Source organism: Myodes glareolus, chromosome 3, assembly GCF_982192425.1.
Source record: "Myodes glareolus chromosome 3, mMyoGla1.1, whole genome shotgun sequence".
Classification (NCBI taxonomy): Eukaryota; Metazoa; Chordata; class Mammalia; order Rodentia; family Cricetidae; genus Myodes; species Myodes glareolus.
The window spans coordinates 77,550,211-77,567,476 of NC_142028.1; the positions used below are offsets into that span (position 1 = coordinate 77,550,211).

Genomic DNA, 17,266 nt, shown 5'->3' on the forward strand with positions numbered 1-17,266 from the left:
ATTCAAAGCAATCCTCGCCTTTCTAATGCTGGAATTAAAGATATGCACCACCCATCCATCTGACAAGAAAAAATACTCTTTAGTGACAATAAGATCAGATTTTAAGTCAGGTAAAAGTATTTTATTTTAAAAATTAAGAAATATGGGGCTAGAGAAATGGCTCAGTGCTTAAGATCACTGGCTGGGTTTGATTCCCAGCACCCACATAGTGGCTCACAACCATCTCTAACTTCAGTTCCAGGGGATTCAATACCCTCTTCTGGACTCAATAGGCATCATGCACATATATAAATGCACAGACATACAGGCAGGCAAAAACATAAAGTAAAATATAAAAAAACTTTAAAAAAGAAATAGTACTGAAGGGATCTAAGAGATGGTTCAGTGGTTGGGAGCACTTGTTGCTCTTTCAGAGGACCCAAGTTCATTCCCAGCACCCACTTCCAGCAGTTTACAACTATCTGTAACTCTAGCTTCAGGAAAGGTCTGTCATGTCTTCTGGCCTTTGCAGGCACAGGTACACAGGCACAAGGGCACAAGCATGTATACACACACAGTTTTAAATTAAAAAACGAAGGAAGGAAGGAAGGAAGGAAGGAAGGAAGGAAGGAAGGAAGGAAGGAAGGAAGGAAGACAGGCATAGGGCTGGAGAGATAGCTCAGTCTGTAAAGTACTTTTTACATAAACATAAAGACCTAAATCTGATTCTCTGCTCCAAAGTATAAACTGAGGTTTTGTGCCACATGCTTAAATCCCACTGCTAGGGAGGTAGAAATGGTTAGATCCTTGTAGCTCAAGAGTCATCCAATCTAGGCTAATCAGTAAACTCCAGGTTCCAATGAGACCCTTACTCAAAACAAAAAGGTGGGTAACTCCTGAGGACTAACACCCAAGGATGACTGCTGGCATCAATATACATCCTCCCCTGTTGTGGGATATTAGTTAAAGAAGTTATATTCATTTATACTGTGAAATATTTGTTTAGTGATGCAAAGATGTGTTGCATTCTTTTATGTCGCATTTGTTTAAACTCTATGAAGCTGTGTTACTTTGCCTGTCTAAGACATCTGATTGGTCTAATAAAGAGCTGAACAGCAAATAGCTAGGCAGGAGAATGACAGGCAGGACTGGCAGGCAGATAAAATAAATAGAAGGAGAAAAAGAGACTAGGAGTGAAAAAAGAAGGGGAGGACACCGGGGTCAGCCACACAGTCAGACACGGAGCAAGAAGTAAAGAAAGGTATATAGAATAGAGAAAGGTAAAAGCCCAGAGGCAAAAGGTAGACAGGATAATTTTAAAAAGCTGCCTAAAAATAAAACTCCATGTATTTATTCGGGACCTATGTGGAGGACCCCCAAAGAGTAAAAAACAAAACACAACTCACTTACCTCTTGCACTCACTCATTCACGCACGCACATACAATATGCACAGGTGAGGTATGATAACAAAACCTAAAATCCTAGAACTCAGGAGAAGGGGCAGGATGATCAGAAATTCAATGTCGCCATCAGTTACATAGCGATTTCAGTCAACATACCTACTACATAAAACCCTATTTCAAAACACAGAAACAAAAAAACCCACTAAACTAAAATACCTAAAATGCTACTTAGAAAATGTGTCTTTTTTTTTTTTTTTTTTTTTTTTTTTGGTGAGATAGGGTTTCACATAGCCCTGGCTGGGCTGGAACTCACAGAGATCCACCTGCCTCTGCTGGTGGCAAGCACCACCGTACCCAGGATTAATTAAGAAAATAAATATAAACTAGTCTTCTTTTTAACCAATAAGCCTGATAAATAGAATAAAATTATATGAAATAATGCTATGAGATTGTCTATGGTCATACCTGTTGGTATCTGGATACTGGGTACATCAGCTTCACATCAAGTTTGGGATTATACTGAGCAAGAGATTCATGGTGATAGTGGTTAATGAGCTCCACCACAGAATTAAATGTCAGGGGGTCAGAAAAGCCATATTTACCATCCCGATGATAGATCTTTATCAATTTATTATTTCCTCCCTTCCTGTGAACAACAAAATAATAACTGTAGCATTTTCCCTAGAATTCTCTTAAAACAATTTCATATAAAGATATAAAAATTTAATTCACATCAAATAAATATTATTATGCTAGTAAGGTTAGAGGTAGTAAATCAGCATATATTAACAGTATGTTTGTAAGTATACATTCCTTTTTGTTGTTGTTTTGTTTTTTCAAGACAGGATTTCTCTGTGTAGCTCTGGCTGTTCTGGAACTCACTCTGTAGACCAGGGTGGCCTCGAACTTGCAGAGATCCTCCTGCCTCTGATTCCCAAGTGCTGGGATTAAAGGTGTGCACCACCACCACCTGGTATATATTATTTTCTTACCTACTTTTCTTTTTTTTTTTTTTTGATTTGTTTTGTTGTGTGTTTTTGACACAAAGTCTCTCTGGAGCAATGGCTGTCCTAGAACTTGTTCTGTGGACCAGACTTGTCTTCAACAACAGAGATCCAGCTGCTTTCACTTCCAAGTGCAGGGCCAGTACACCTGGCCTGCCTGCCTGCCTGCCTTTCTCTTTCTTTCTTTCTTTCTTTCTTTCTTTCTTTCTTTCTTTCTTTCTTTCTTTCTTTCTTTCTTTTCCTATTTGTTTTAGTTTTAGTTATTAAAAATCAACACATGTAGGTTGGACGTGGTAGTGCACATCTTTAATCCCAGGCCTCTGTGTTCCAAGCCACCTTATACAGCGAGTTCCAGGACAGCCAGGAATACATAGAGAGACTCTGTCTCAAAAACAAAATCAAGCAAAACCCTCAATTGTATACAACATTATCAAAAAATTTAGCTCAAAATATTACTTAAAAATAAAGAAAACATAAGAAAATCATTTCTTTTGGTTATTTTGTGAATTATTTAATCTTGAAATGGAGAACAAAAACAATCTCCTAGGGCAGCTCTATCCAAGCAGAAGCAGAAGCCAGCTTCATATAAAGAGAACTATAAACGTCTGTCTCAGTATCACCAAAACACTCAAGGTTAATACAGATAGAATTTGATGCTTAAGTAGCTCAGACCACCTTTATTGAGTCAAACCCAAATAATCCCTGAAAAGACCACTATTAAGAGCAAGTGTGGTAGCACATGCCTATAATGCTAATACTTTGAAGGAGGGTCACAAGCATGAGGCTTGTATGTCTGGGTTACGAGGCAAGACCTTGCCCCATAAAAGAAAACCAAAGAGAAGAAAATAAAATAAGGGGAAATAAGGAAGAAGATAAAAAGAATTTCTAAATAAAATTAAAATTCTAATCAAAATGGCAATTTTTCATAAGCCCCTGGAAGCATAATCTAAACTCTCATCAGGTTGATTCATTATATAACAGCAAAATACTGTGCTACTCCCTTTCAATTTTCTAGTAGCACCATGAAATGCGGGAGAGGTTTTATGTTTCTTTATGCTATGCATTTAATATGTATGACAGATGATACGCTGGGATTTGCAAAAGACTAAACAAGATAGGTCTATGGGCTGGTTAAAGCTCAAATCACTCAAGGCTTAAGTCAGTATTTGATGGATGATGAACTATTCCTATAAAATGCACATTAAAAGGACTACCTAACCATTTGTGATTACTATAGATATATACCCACACATATACTGAAAATAAATCCAGGATAGTTTCTATTAAATTTCATTCAAATCAGCATGCTGAACATCTGCAGAGGGCACGAGGTCCCAGTGCTCACAGAGAAGCACTAGGGAAACCAGGAATGTTAAACACACAGGGTCATCTCCTCAATGGAGGACATGTATAACCTGTTTTCCACCCAGAAGGCTGGGAATGGTATGATGGTTTGAATAAGAATGGTCCCCATAGGCTCACAGATTTGAATGCTTGCACCAGAGAGTGGCACTATTTGAAAAGATTCAGAGGTGAGTCTTGTTAGAGGAAGTGTGTCACTAGGGTGAGCTCTGAGGTTTCAGAAGCCTCTGCTAAGCCTCTGTCAACCCCAAAGCCTCTCTTTTCCTGCTGCCTACAGATTTAGATGTAGAACTCATAGCTCCTTCTCCAACAACAGCTCTGCCTGCATACTGCCATGCTCCCAACCACTGAAACTGTAAGCAAGCCCCAACTAAATGCTTTCTTTTATAAGAGTTGCTAGGGCCATGGTATCTCTTCACAGCAATAGAACACTGACTAAAACAACTGGTAATCTTTGCTATCTGTAGGGCCAGTCTTTTTTTAAAAAAGATTTATTTATGTATATGAGTGCTCTGTCTGAATGTTTGTCTGCACACCATAACAGGGCATCAGATTCCATTCAAGATGGTTGTAAATTGCCATGTGGTTGTTGGGAATTGAACTCGGGACCTCTGGAAAAGCATCCAGTGTTCTTAACCGCTGAGTCATCTCTCCAGTCCCCTGTACAGTCTGTCTTAACCTGAATCCCCCAGACTATATTTGTTTATCACAGACTCTTCGTAGATCTGAGAAGCATTGCAGAGAAGCATTGCTTCTCAGTCATAAAACCTGTCCTTATGGAAGATGTCACATGTAATTTACAACAACCTAAGTAACTTCTGTGTTATCTTAGGGCCAGGATACTCCTGACTCCCACAGGCATTGTGTTTACTTCAGTTATTCTCCTGAGCCCCTAATCTTGAGCACTCTTTCTAAATCAATGGACCCCATCATTTGGAAGAGGCCATATGTACTTCGTAAAGAGTTTTAATGTAAAGTTCAGGTGGTGGTGGCACATGACTTTAATCCCAGCACTCGGGAGGCAGAGGCAGGCGGATCTCTGTGAGTTCGAGGCCAGCCTGATATACAAAGCTAGTTCCAGGACAGGCTCCAAAGCTACAGAGAAACCCTGTCTGGAAAAAAAAAAAAAAAGAGAGAGAGAGAGAGAGTTTCGATGTAAACATGTCTTAGGCTTTGCTGTACATACAGAGTTGAGTTAATTATCATCAAGAACCTTTTTTCCAAAATTGTGCTGTACTTCAACACGTGTTAATCGAACCGCCCGGGGTAAGACTCTTTAAGTTCGAACCAACACTGGTTACTAAGTCATGTTGGCCCAAATTTCCTTCCTGCCTCACTCAGATGGTTACTCTACTCTGCTGGCCCTGTTGTTTACAGACCCCACAAACATCTACTATGTACCAGGTTCTACACAAAGTGCTATGGACTCAATGACAAACAAGCCATATACAGTCCACACTCTCACAGAACTTAAAAGTCCGTATGTCTGCAGTTTGGGGAGGAGAGGGTTGCATTCAGATTTTTGAGTTGTGAGGTCTTTTTGTTGTTGTTGATTGGGTTTTGGCTTTTTGAGACAGAGTTTTATACTGTCACCCAGGTTGGCTTGAAATGTGCTGTGTAGATAAAGTTGGCCTCAAATTTGTGGCAATCCTCTTCCCTCAGGCTAAAAATAGAAAATTAAAGAAGGGTTACAGAGACAGCTCCTCAGGTATGGGTCCTTGCCAACAAAGCTGACAACTTCAGTTCAATCCACAGAACCTACTTAGTAGAAGGAAAAAACCAGCACCTGTAAAGGTGCCCTCTGACCTCCACAAGTACACTATGGCATACAAACAGACACAGACACACACACACATATGTACACACAAAGAAATTTTAAAAAGTAAAAGTACAAATAAAGTTTCAGGATACATAATGACACCATCTTTAAAAAACAAAAATCAAACAGAAAAACAGCAAGGAGGCCAGTGATCCTGGGTCTGACTGACCAAAGGAGAGAAGAGCAAGCAACATAAGAGGAGGCATCAGGTCATGCGACAGCTTGGAGACTATAGTAAGGCTTTAATTTTTAAAAAACGACTTACTATTTTTAATTATATGTGTGCGGCTCAAACTTGCAGGTGTCTGATGAGGCCAAAGGCTTCAGATCCTCTGGAGCTAGATTTACAGAGGGTTATGAGCTGCCGGAAGGAGGTGCTGGGGACAGAATTTAGGTCCTCTGCTCCATCTCAAGAAGCCCACAACCACCTGTAACTCCAGCTCTAAATCAGCTGCCTCTTCTGGCTTCACAGGCTCTTATACATGCACTTACCCAAGCAAAAATACATAATTAAATCTTTTTTGAAAATAGCATTTCAAAATAAAGTTTCCAAATAAAATTATCAACAGATCCATTAAGCATTGGGCCTGGCAAAGTAAGACCTTGAATGAAATCTGAAAAGGTTTTAACCAATGATAAGTTCATAAATCCAACTAAATGAACCACAGATAAGGCTGAGTTTGGTGGCACATATCTTTGATCACAGCAGAGATGGGATCTTTGTGAATCTGAGGCCAGCCTGATCTACAGAGCAAGTTCTAGGGCAGGTTCTAAAGTTACAGAGAAACTCTGTCCCAAACAAACAAAAGTACTATATTCATGTATCACATTGTTTATGGCAGTCAGGAGACAATGCTCAGGATTGGTTCTTTCCTTCCACCCTGAGGTTCCCAGGACTGAACAAGTAATCAGGCTTGGCAGCAAACATTTTCACTCAGTAAGTCATCTGCCCAGCCACCTGCCCCTTGTTGTTGCAGCTGCTGCTTTTCTTTCTTCAAGACAGCTTCTCACTGTGCAGCTCCAGCGGGCCTGGAACTCACTATGTAGACCAGGCTGCCTTGAATTCAGAGATCTGCGTGCTTCTGCCTCCCAAGTGCTGGGATTAAAGGTGTGTGTCACCAGTGCCTCTTCCTTCTTAATACATCATTCTCCCATGACTCTGATGATGTTACTCTTTGCTTTTGCTTTCTCAAACTATTCCTCTTCAGTCTGTTTTCTGGCTATATAATTATTCTCTTTTAAAAAAAATTGTCAGGCAGGGAAGATGTCTCAGAGGTTAAGAGCACTGGCTGCTCTTCCAGAGGTCCTGAGTTCAATTCCCAGCAGCCACATAGTGGTTCACAACCATCTATGGTGAGACCTGGTCCCCTCTTCTGGTCTGCAGGCATACATGCAGGCAGAACACTGTACATAATATATAAACTTGTAAAAAATTGTCTCTAGCTTGTTTCCCTTCTAATTTCAAATCTCACCTTCATTGATTACTCTGTCTGACAATGAAGTCAACCACAATATGGTCTTTCCATTTGTCAGAGTCATTGATTGTATCTTCCCCCAATTGTTGGTTTTGGGTTTTTTTGTTTTGTTTTTGTTTTTTGTTCCCTCCCCTGGGGACACCTATCTGGCTGGCGATTTCTAATTCTTCAGCTCTCAGGGATCATCACCTCAAAAGTCCTCCTTAAACTCCTTCCCGTATTCACCAGCACACCATGCTCCCTTGTGCAGTATTTCAAAGGCTATGGAGTCATTTCATTTCACTTCTTTTTTTTTAATGAGCTTATTTTGTCTCCCTAAGTTCACTCCCTTTCTCTCACCAAGAATAAAAACACGACAAGAGGACATATCATGTCGTCATTTTCTTTGCCTAGAAGAGCACTTGAACACTGTCAGTACTCGACAAATGTTAAGTGATTAAGCAATAAATCTTCAATTCAGCGCTGAATACTTTTCACTTTGTAAAAGCCTCCTAAGTATATTAATTATCTTGTTGTTTTAAGACTGGGTCTCATATTGCCAGGTTGGTCTCATACTCATTATGTAGCCAGGTCTGACCTTGAATTTAGGATCCTCATAGGATTCTGCTGAGATTATAGGCATGCATCAGCACGCCTGATCCCAAGAATCAAACTCAGGCAGGGTGGTGGTGCCACACTCGGGAGGCAGAGGCAGGCACATCTCTGTAAGTTCCAGGAAAGCCAGGGCTACACAGAGAAACATTGTCTTGAAAAACAAAAATGCAAAATGAAAGAAAAATAATCAAACTCAGGTCTCTTAAATGCTAGACAAGTAGTCTTCAACTGAGCTACATCCCCAACATGTTTCTTCTTTTAAAATATAGTCTTGCCACAACTTCCCTCCACTTACCTACAATATTAAATAAAAACTCCAAATTTTAAAATTCAAGGCTCTCTAAGCTCCCAAACCTTCTATCCCCTACCCGTCCTCTTAACAAACTTTCCATAGCCAGAATCCAAGCCAAATGGAGCCACATCACACAAAAATGGCTCCAACTTCTCACTCCACCTTCCCTCGCCCCTAGTGTCATCTACTTTTGCAACACATATCCCTGATTCTACATATAAAATATCATTTCTTCCATATGTCAGCTTTCAATATGCCCTTAACAGTGGATCTCTTTTCTTTCCCTGAAGCATGCTTTTTGAAATTCTATTACTTTAACTCTTGTTCAATATAGCTTTCTTGCTTCTTTTGCCATCACCTGCCTAAGTGGTCCTTTAGGCAAAACTCGTTTTGCTAATCTGTCAGCACTGGAGAAGCAGCCGAGGGTCCTCATTTATGTTAAGCAAGTACTCCACCACTAAGCTACATGACCATCTGATTTTTTTTTTAAATTTGTATGGGTGTTTGCCTGCATGTATATCTGTGCACCATGTGTGCTCATACAAGCCAAAAGAGAACACCAGATACCCTGGAACTGGAGTTACAGACGGTTGTGAGCTGCCATGTGGGTGAACTACCTTGCCAGCCCAGTTACATAACATTTATAGGCTCTACTCTTATGCATACACAAATAACTGCTATTTTTAGTTAGTTAGGTATGACTAAGAATCTGGGAATAAAATAGCATCTTAGTGAGATTAAACACATTTTCTAGTCGTGTGATAGTGGCACACGCCTTGAATTCCAGCACTTGGAAGGCAAAAGCAAGTGTATCTCCTTGTTTGAGGCCAGCCTGGTCTACAGAGTGAGTTCCAGGGGAAAAAATTCTAGAGCCCTTCATTGTAGTACACGCCTTTAATCCCAGTACTTGGGAGGCAGAGGCAGATGGAACTCTGAGTTCAAGGCCAGTCTGATCTATATACAGCAAGTTCCAGAACAGCCAGGGCTACACAGAGAAACCCTGTCTTGGGGAGAAAAAGAGGGGAAAAAGAAAAATTCCAGGGATCCTGTGAGACGGCTCAATAGGTAAAGGCATTTACTGCACAAACCTGGTAGCATGGTCTGCTTTACAACACCCAGACGATCGTGGAAAGAGAACTGACTCCACGTGGGTGCTGTGGGATGTGTGCCGACACACGCACCTCACACACAACTTTAATCCTTTAATTCCAGTACAGGGAGGTCACGGTCAGCTTTAGTCTACATAATGAGTTCCAATGAAGGTAAAGTCAGAGTTAAACAGTAAGACTTTGCCTCAATAAAGAAATAAGTAAATGGCTAGGGATACGGAGAGAGAGGGAGCATGTTTGCCTGAGAAATATGAAGCCCTTAATGAATGAGTAAATGAATAAATCACTAACATTACACAAACAAATAACTGAACTTTATTACAGTTAGATTTTTTTAATATTTTATTTTTATTTAAATTATACATATGTTTATGGAGTTCAGAAGAGGGCATCAGATCTCTGAAGCTGCAACTATAGGCAGGTGGGCCACCTGATGTGGATGCAAAGAACTACCAAAATAAGGTCCTCAAGAGCTATATCTGCTCTTAAATACTGAACCATCTCTCCAGCCCATAGGATTCGAATGACTAAAAATAAATGTTGAAATATCTAACAAAGTTTCTCTTAACCTGTTTCTGTTTGTTTGTTTGCTTGTTTTTTCGAGACAGGTTTTCTTTGTGTAACAGTCCTAGCTATCCTAGAACTCGCTTGGTAAACCTCGAACTCACAGAGATCCACCTGCCTCAGCCTCCCAAGTGCTGGGATTAAAGGCGTGTGCCACTACCACCTGGATCTCTTAACCTATTTTTAACAAATGTCCCATCTTTCTAAGCATAAAATTTCATATTGTTACCATTTATAAAATACTAATATGTCCACGTGGAAGGCACAGCACAGGCTGAGGGCTGTTTTATTGTCTACATATCCTCATCTGTCAAAATTATGCTGAGTTCTACTTCCTAGAGTCCACATTAGAAACAATAGAGTTTTCAGAGAGTTAGTAACCTTGGGTTATACCTTCATTTGTAACCTTGGTTTATACTATGACATTTACTTTATTAATGAAATAAGAGAATAAGATAACATATTTCTTATTCCAAAATATTTAGAAATTTTAGCCTCTTTATTTTATTGCTACATATATTTAAAATATAAAAATAAAATAGGTATCATTTTATGTTTAAATATTTTATATACAGAAAAGGGATTTTAAAGTTAAAATGTTAGCTAAACTAAAAATTATATATCTAAATTAAATAAAAAATATGGAAAATATAGAAATACTTAAGCGAAACACAGAACTATATCCACTCATATTAGGTGGACAGCACCCAAAGGCAGCAAGGCACTTACCTCAAAGTCAATGTATAGTCTCCCTGCATTTTTGTTGAGGCATCACGCACTAAGAAGGTACCATCTGGCATATCCCGTAATTTGTCATTTACCTCTTCCCTGAAAAACAAAATTAAAGGAAAACATTTTAAAAAAGGAAAAAAAAATCTGGCTGTTTTCACATATTATTATCAAGATCAGCTGGAAGGTTACAATACCCTCAAGTCCCAGTGGTCACCTAGGTCCTCCCCAAGGAAGCAGTTTCTGTTTTTATCTTTGGTATTCTGTAATCTAGGGAAAGACAACTTGATGTTTAACTCCTCCAGACTTCAACTGTCTGTGCAGATCATGTTTCCAATACGCCTTCAGGGCTTTTTAGGCAGGTCTGTACATGAAGAGCTTCAAGAAAAACCCACAGCTGTTTAAAGAAGGGCATTATTTTAAGCAACAGTGGCAGCTGTTACTGACGTTCACAGCCTATCAACACCATGCCCTCTAACCTGAATTAATGTTAACAAATTCCTTCTGCAGTTCAGGAATTTCAGGAAATTCAGTGGAATGTAGGACATAAAAGATCCTTGAAAACCAGTAGAATTGTCTTTAAAGTATAGTTTAGATGGCCTTTATGTTGTGGAATATTACTTTAACTGTGTAAAGGTGTGTTACATTTGTTTCTGCTGCGTTTGTTAACACTGTAAAGATGTGTTACATTTGTTTAGCTGTATTTGTTTAATTATGAGGTGTGTTGCATTTGTTTCACCTTGCCTGCCCAAAGCACCTGATTAGTCTAATAAAAAGTTGAATGGCCAATAGTTAGGCAGGAGAGGGAGAGGTGAAGCTGGCAGGCAGAGAGAATAAATAGGAGGAGAAATCTAGGCTAGAGAAGGAAGAAGAGAGAATGAGAGAGAAAGAGAGGAACACAACAAGGGCCAGAATCCAAGCAACCACCAGACAGATAGACATAAGGAGAAGTAAAAGTAGAGGTACCGAAAGAAAGAAAGGTAAAAAGCCCAGAGGCAAAACATAGATGAAGAGAAATAGGTTAAATTATAATAAGAGCCAGTGGGACAAGCATAAAATAAGGCTGAGCAGCCGGGCAGTGGTGGCACATTAGTTCCAGAACAGACTTCAAAGCTACAGACAAACCTTGTATCAAAAAACAAAACAAAAAAACAAAACCACAAAAAGATAAGGCTGAGCATTGTAACTACTAAGAGGTCTGGCGGGTGGTGGCAATGCATGCCTTTAATCCTAGCACTGGGGAGGCAGAGGTAGGTGGATCTCTTTGAGTTCAAGGCTAGCCTAGTCTACAGAGCAAGTTCCAGGCTCCAAAGCTGGAACTGGAGAAACCCTGTCTCAAAAAACCAAAAAATAAAAAAATTATAATTACACACCAACATTAATTTGGGAGCTGGAGAGATGGCTCAGTGGTTAAGGGCACTCACCGCTCTTCCTGAGGACCCAGTTCAATTCCCAGCAACCACATGGCAGCTCACAACTGTCAGTAACTCCTAAGATCTGACAGCCTCACAAAGACATACACGCAGACAAAACACCAAAGCACATAAAATTAAAAAATAAATTATTTTTTTTAAAGAAAGCAATCTTTACATGATTTGGGAGCTGGTTGGTGGCCCAAAAAAGAAAGCCTATTGTGCCTTTAAGTTTTTAAAAACACGCTTACTGTATAATACTAAAAATTGGTCTACTGAATTTTAATATAAAATGTTTAAGTCCTTTTCAAAAGTTAAATACAAGAGTAACAAACTATCTAGCAATTCTACTTCTGGGTAAATATCCAAAATCATCAAAAACAAGAACTTAAGCAGATATTTATTTATAAATAATGTTTATAACAGCATCGTGTGGAACAGCACAAAAGCTAAAACGAATAACTACTGCCTACCAAATGTCCACAAAATCATCACATTTAGATGATGAATATGAAATTTACAAATATTGGGATATATTTAGACTTAAAAGTAAATGAAATGCTGACACATGAATAACTATGAAGATATCTGACATAAATGAACTTGGTCATAAATGTAGACTATTATTTAGTCCACTACCTACAGTAGTTAATTCACAAAGTAAAAGCCTGGTTAGGAAGAGCTCAGGAAAAGAAGGGTGTTTTTGTTTTAGCAGGTAGAGTTTAAGTTAGAAAGATGTAAGTGTTGAGAAGACTGATGGTAATTATGTGGGTAACAGAGTGGATGTACCCAATACAATGAAAAGATACACTTAAGATGGTATAAGTAACAAAGAAATGGAATGGGTACCATTTGACTGGCAGTAGAGTAGGGCACTATAGCATCAAACTGGAGCCTCCTTTGACATAACAGTCAGGGTTGAAAAAAAAAGGAAATATGCTAGATATTAGGTATTGTAGTGCAAGCCTGTAAATGGCCACTCAGGAGGCTGAGATGGGGAATTAAGTCAAAGTCACAGGGTCTACAGAGCCGCTCCTAGTCAGACTGAACTTACACAGTGGATACTCTGTCTCAAAAAAAAACAACAAAACCATTAGAGAGACCCATTAAACTTTAATGAGAAAAAATATAAATAAAAGATACAATATTAAAATTAAGAAAAAATATGCCAGGCAGTGGTGGCACATGCCTTTAATCCCAGCACTCGGGAGGCAGAGCAGGTGGATCTCTGAGTTCGAGGCCAGCTGGTCTACAGAGCTAATTCCAGGACAGGCTCCATAGCTACTGAGAAACGCTGTCTCAAAAAGCCAAAAAAAGAAAAAGAAAGAGAAAAAGAAAAAAAAAAGACAAAAATGTATGAGTATACATATATTCCCTCTCTGTATTCAAAATTACCCAAGTTTACATTTTATGCAAAAGCAGATCTGTCTTGGATGTCTATTTCAGGGAATAAGCTATATAAAGAAATTACACAAAGAAGCCATGAATTTGAAAGTGAGAATGGATATATGGGAGTCTTGAGGGAGGAAAGGGAAGGAAGAAATGATGTAGTCTCAAAAATGAAATGAAATAATTTTTAAAAAGCTGCTTCAAACCAGGTGTAGTGGTGTCCGCCTCTAGTCCCAGCACCTGGAAGGCAGAGACAGGCAGATCGCTGAGTCTTGAGAACAGTTTAGTCTACAGAGTGAGTTCCAGGACAGCCAGGGCTGCATAGCAGGACCTGTCTCAAAAAAAACGAAAACGAAAACAAGCAAAAAGAACTGCATCACGCTGGACATTGGTGGCGCACGCCTTTAATCACAGCACTTGGGAGGCAGAGGTAGGCAGATCTCTGTGAGTTTGAGGCCAGCCTGGTCTATGAAGTCAATTCTAGGGCAGCCAGATCTGTCACACAGAAAGAACCTCTCTTGAAAAATCAATCAAACAAACAAACAAAAACAAAACTGCTTCAAAATCACCTAATGATGGGTATGGTGGAACTTTCCCATAACCCTAGCACTAAGAAGACTGGAGTAAGAGATCAAGTTTGAGATTGTCAATCAGGTCAGCCTCAAAGATTCTTGGACTCCACCTCAACTGATGCCCATGAAAAAATTTTAGATCCCCTGCCTTAGGGAGAACAAGGTAAAGGGGCCAAACCAGGTGGTACAAGCTGAGGAGGACCCCATATTCAAGGTCTAACTGGGCTACAAAGAGAAGTCAAGGAAGGCCAGGCATGGTGACACATGGAGGCGGGGGGGGGGGGGGGTCTCTTTGACTAACATTGAGTTTGGGCCAACTGGACTGCAGAATGAGGCCTACCGGTATAGCTTTGGAGCCTGTCCTGGAACTTGCTTTGTAGACCAGGCTGGCACAGAGATCTGCCTGCTTCTGCCTCCCGAGTGCTGGGATTAAAGGTGTGTGCCACCATCGCCTAACCCTAAAGGCTCTTTTTAAAAAATTGTGTGTGCTCATGTGCGTGTGTGATATCATGTAATAATAGGTACGAGAAGATCAAGGGGCAACTTGTGGACTCAGTTTTTTTCTTCCACCATGAGAATCTAGGGGATTGAATCCAGGTAATCAGGCTTGGCCACAAGCACCTTTAAACCTCTGAGCCATCTTACCAACCCCTAAATACACTTTTGGAGGGTTCTATACACAGTTCTTAAAATGGCAATCTTTAAATGAAAACCAGTAGAGCATTAAAATGTCTAACTACTAACTCTCGGAACCAATGAAAAACATTGCATTCAATTAGGTAGCATCTTAGTTACCTGGAAATGTCTCCCCAGTACCATTCTGCATCTTGAAGAGAAATGAAACTGTCCTTCATTCCATTTGTAACTGCTGATGTCATTGGCTTCGGTGGCTTTGGTGGAAGAGCTAGAAGACAAATGTATGTTATTTTGTATATGCCAACAATTCATTTTCTAATTTCCTCGCCCAGGAACAGCTCCTTAACCAATATGCAATAAGATTCCAACAACTACCAGTCAACCCAGATGTCATATTAATATTAGCCAGGGGACTTCTGAAACACTATGGATAGTTGCCTGAAAAGTGAAGGTTTCTCCTCTTCATAAAAAACTTTCTACTTCAGCCGGGCCGTGATGGCGCAGGCCTTTAATACCAGTACTTGGGAGGCAGAGGTGGGTGAATCTCTGTGAGTTCGAGGCCAGCCTAGTCTACGAGAGCTAGTTACAGGACAGGCTCTAAAGCTTCAGAGAAACCCTGTCTTGAAAAGCAAAACAAAACAAAAACAAACAAAAAACCAAACTTCTACTTCAGCAGAACTTAACATCTTCAAAACACAAGCAAAGCCCTAACCTGAGCAATGCATTCAAAAGCTACTAAGTGACTAAAGCATAACTCAAAGACTCTAAAGAATAGTATTATATTAGATACTTGCAAGGTACCACCAGATCGGATTTTAGGTATTCTTCTTCTTCTTAAGATGAGGTCTCACTGTGTAATCCTAACTGTCCTGGAATATACTATGTAGACCAGAGTGGTCTACAGGTAAGGTATGTGTTGAGCTAGCCTGGTGACCTAAGTTCAAGTCTCCAGGGCCCAGAGAAAGGTGGAAGGAGTCATCTTTTGACTACTACAAACAAACCATGACTAACATATACATTCACAATTTTAAAAAGATATACAAATGACCAAAGGAAGCACATGAAAAGATGCTCAACATCGCTGGCCTTCAAGGAAACCCAAAAACGAGACCACAGAGAGGCAGGCATGACTGTGCATGCTGTACTCCAGCACTCAGGAAGATGGAGTTTGAGGTCAGCCTGAGAGACATGAGTATTTCCAGGCCAGTCTGGAGTGTACAGTTCTTAAGAAATGATCTTCAAAAACAAAAATTCTATAATGAGCCAAGTGGTGGTAGTGCATGCCTTTAATCCCAGTACTCTGGATGTAGAGGTAGGCGGATCTCTGAGTTTGAGGCCCAGGACAGCCCGATATACACTGAGAAATCCTACTGAAAAAAACTTCCAGCCGGGCGGTGGGGTGCATGCCTTTAATCCCAGCACTCGGGAGGCAGAGTCAGGCAGATCTCTGTGAGTTTGAAGCCAGCCTGATCTACAAGAGCTAGTTCCAGGCCAGCTCCAAAACTACAAAGAAACCCTGTCTCGAAAAACAAACAAACAAACAAAACAGAAAAAGAAAATCCCATGAGACACTATTTTAAGGTAATTCTAATTAAAAGGACAGAGCAGCAAATGAGCTAAGACAGGAGGAAGGCGTGCCTCTGCACTGCAGCTAGGGATGTAAGACAATGAGCTTCTTAAAGAACAGCCTGGCTTTCTCAACAGCTAACCAGACACCTGGTGGCTCAACAATTTTACATATTCAAGAAAAATGAAATATATCCACAAAAAACCTGTATATAATGTTCATAGCTGAACAACCTGTAATCACCAAAAGTGGAAATAACAAGCGTTTATATCAGGAGATGAGGCAAGTTGTAATTTATATCTGTATAGGACGATGTTATTCAACAATGAAAGTAATGAAGCAGTGATTACAGAATAGAGCATACATGGGTTGAAAACTTAAAAACTTAAACTTAAAAAGCTAATCGTGATCACATTATTGTTAGGCCCAAAGGGAAGTCCATTTCCCTGAATTCCAAAAGAAAGAAGGGACACGTGTCTATTCGCATACCAAAGCTCATGCTGGCTTCCAGGCTCCCTCAGTATTACAAGTCCTGTCACATGTTTCAAGGTTCATGGGGGCCTCCTAGCCCTGCTCACCTGCTCCCCTACTATAAATTCACTCCAGCTCAGGAGCTTTCCTCTCCTTACTACTCACTCTCCTTATAACCCTGCGGACACTAAGAGAGACTTACATAGATCTAATCTACAAGGGAAGTAAAACGTAGAAAAAGACAAGATCTCCTGAGTAAATTGGGAGCATGGGGACCTTGGGGGAGGATTGAAATGGGGAGGGGAGAGGCAGGGAGAGGAGCAGAGAAAAATGTAGTGTTCAATAAATCAATAAAAAAAAAATCAATCAAAAAATTATATTTCAGATTTTGGATCTTCAACTTAGAAATAATCAATCTGTACTAATATGATTGCTTAATAATAAAGAATGAAAAGCAGAACAGTTGTAAAATGTCTGTACTATTTGAATGAAACTGGCCTCCATAGGCTCATATAACTTGAATTCTTGGCCCTCCAGTAGCCAGAACTGTGTAGGAAGAATAAAGAGTTGTGGCCTTGTTGGAAGAGGTGTGACACTGGGGTAGGCTTTGAAGTTTTAAAAGTTAACACTATTCCCATTGCTCTGTGTACTGTTTGTAGATGGGACACAAGCTCCTAGCTAGTTATGTCTGTCTGTCTGCCTGCCTGCCTGCCTGCCTGCCTGCCTGCCTGCCTGCCTGCCTGTTGCCATGTCCCCACCATGAAAAGCATGGACCTACCTTCTGAAACTGTAAGTCCAAATAAACTCTTTCTTCTGTAAGTTGCCTTGGACATAATGCTTTCACACCAACAGAAAAGTAACTAAGGCAATGTATTAATATTTTCAAAG

At 40.0% G+C, this 17,266-nt stretch overlaps 1 protein-coding gene across 2 annotated transcripts in view; it reads right to left on the minus strand.

The window, feature by feature from the left end:
• The window catches only part of Pik3r3 (phosphoinositide-3-kinase regulatory subunit 3), a 76,027-nt gene that overhangs the window by 28,700 nt on the left and 30,061 nt on the right, over positions 1-17,266 (minus strand). For both annotated transcript variants that reach the window (XM_048443932.3, XM_085686459.2), the window contains exons 3-5: positions 14,500-14,608; positions 10,332-10,430; positions 1,849-2,029 (exon numbers count right to left, since the gene is read on the minus strand). In XM_048443932.3, coding sequence (XP_048299889.1) covers positions 1,849-2,029; positions 10,332-10,430; positions 14,500-14,608 — 389 coding nt within the window. The remainder of the gene's footprint in view (positions 1-1,848; positions 2,030-10,331; positions 10,431-14,499; positions 14,609-17,266) is intronic.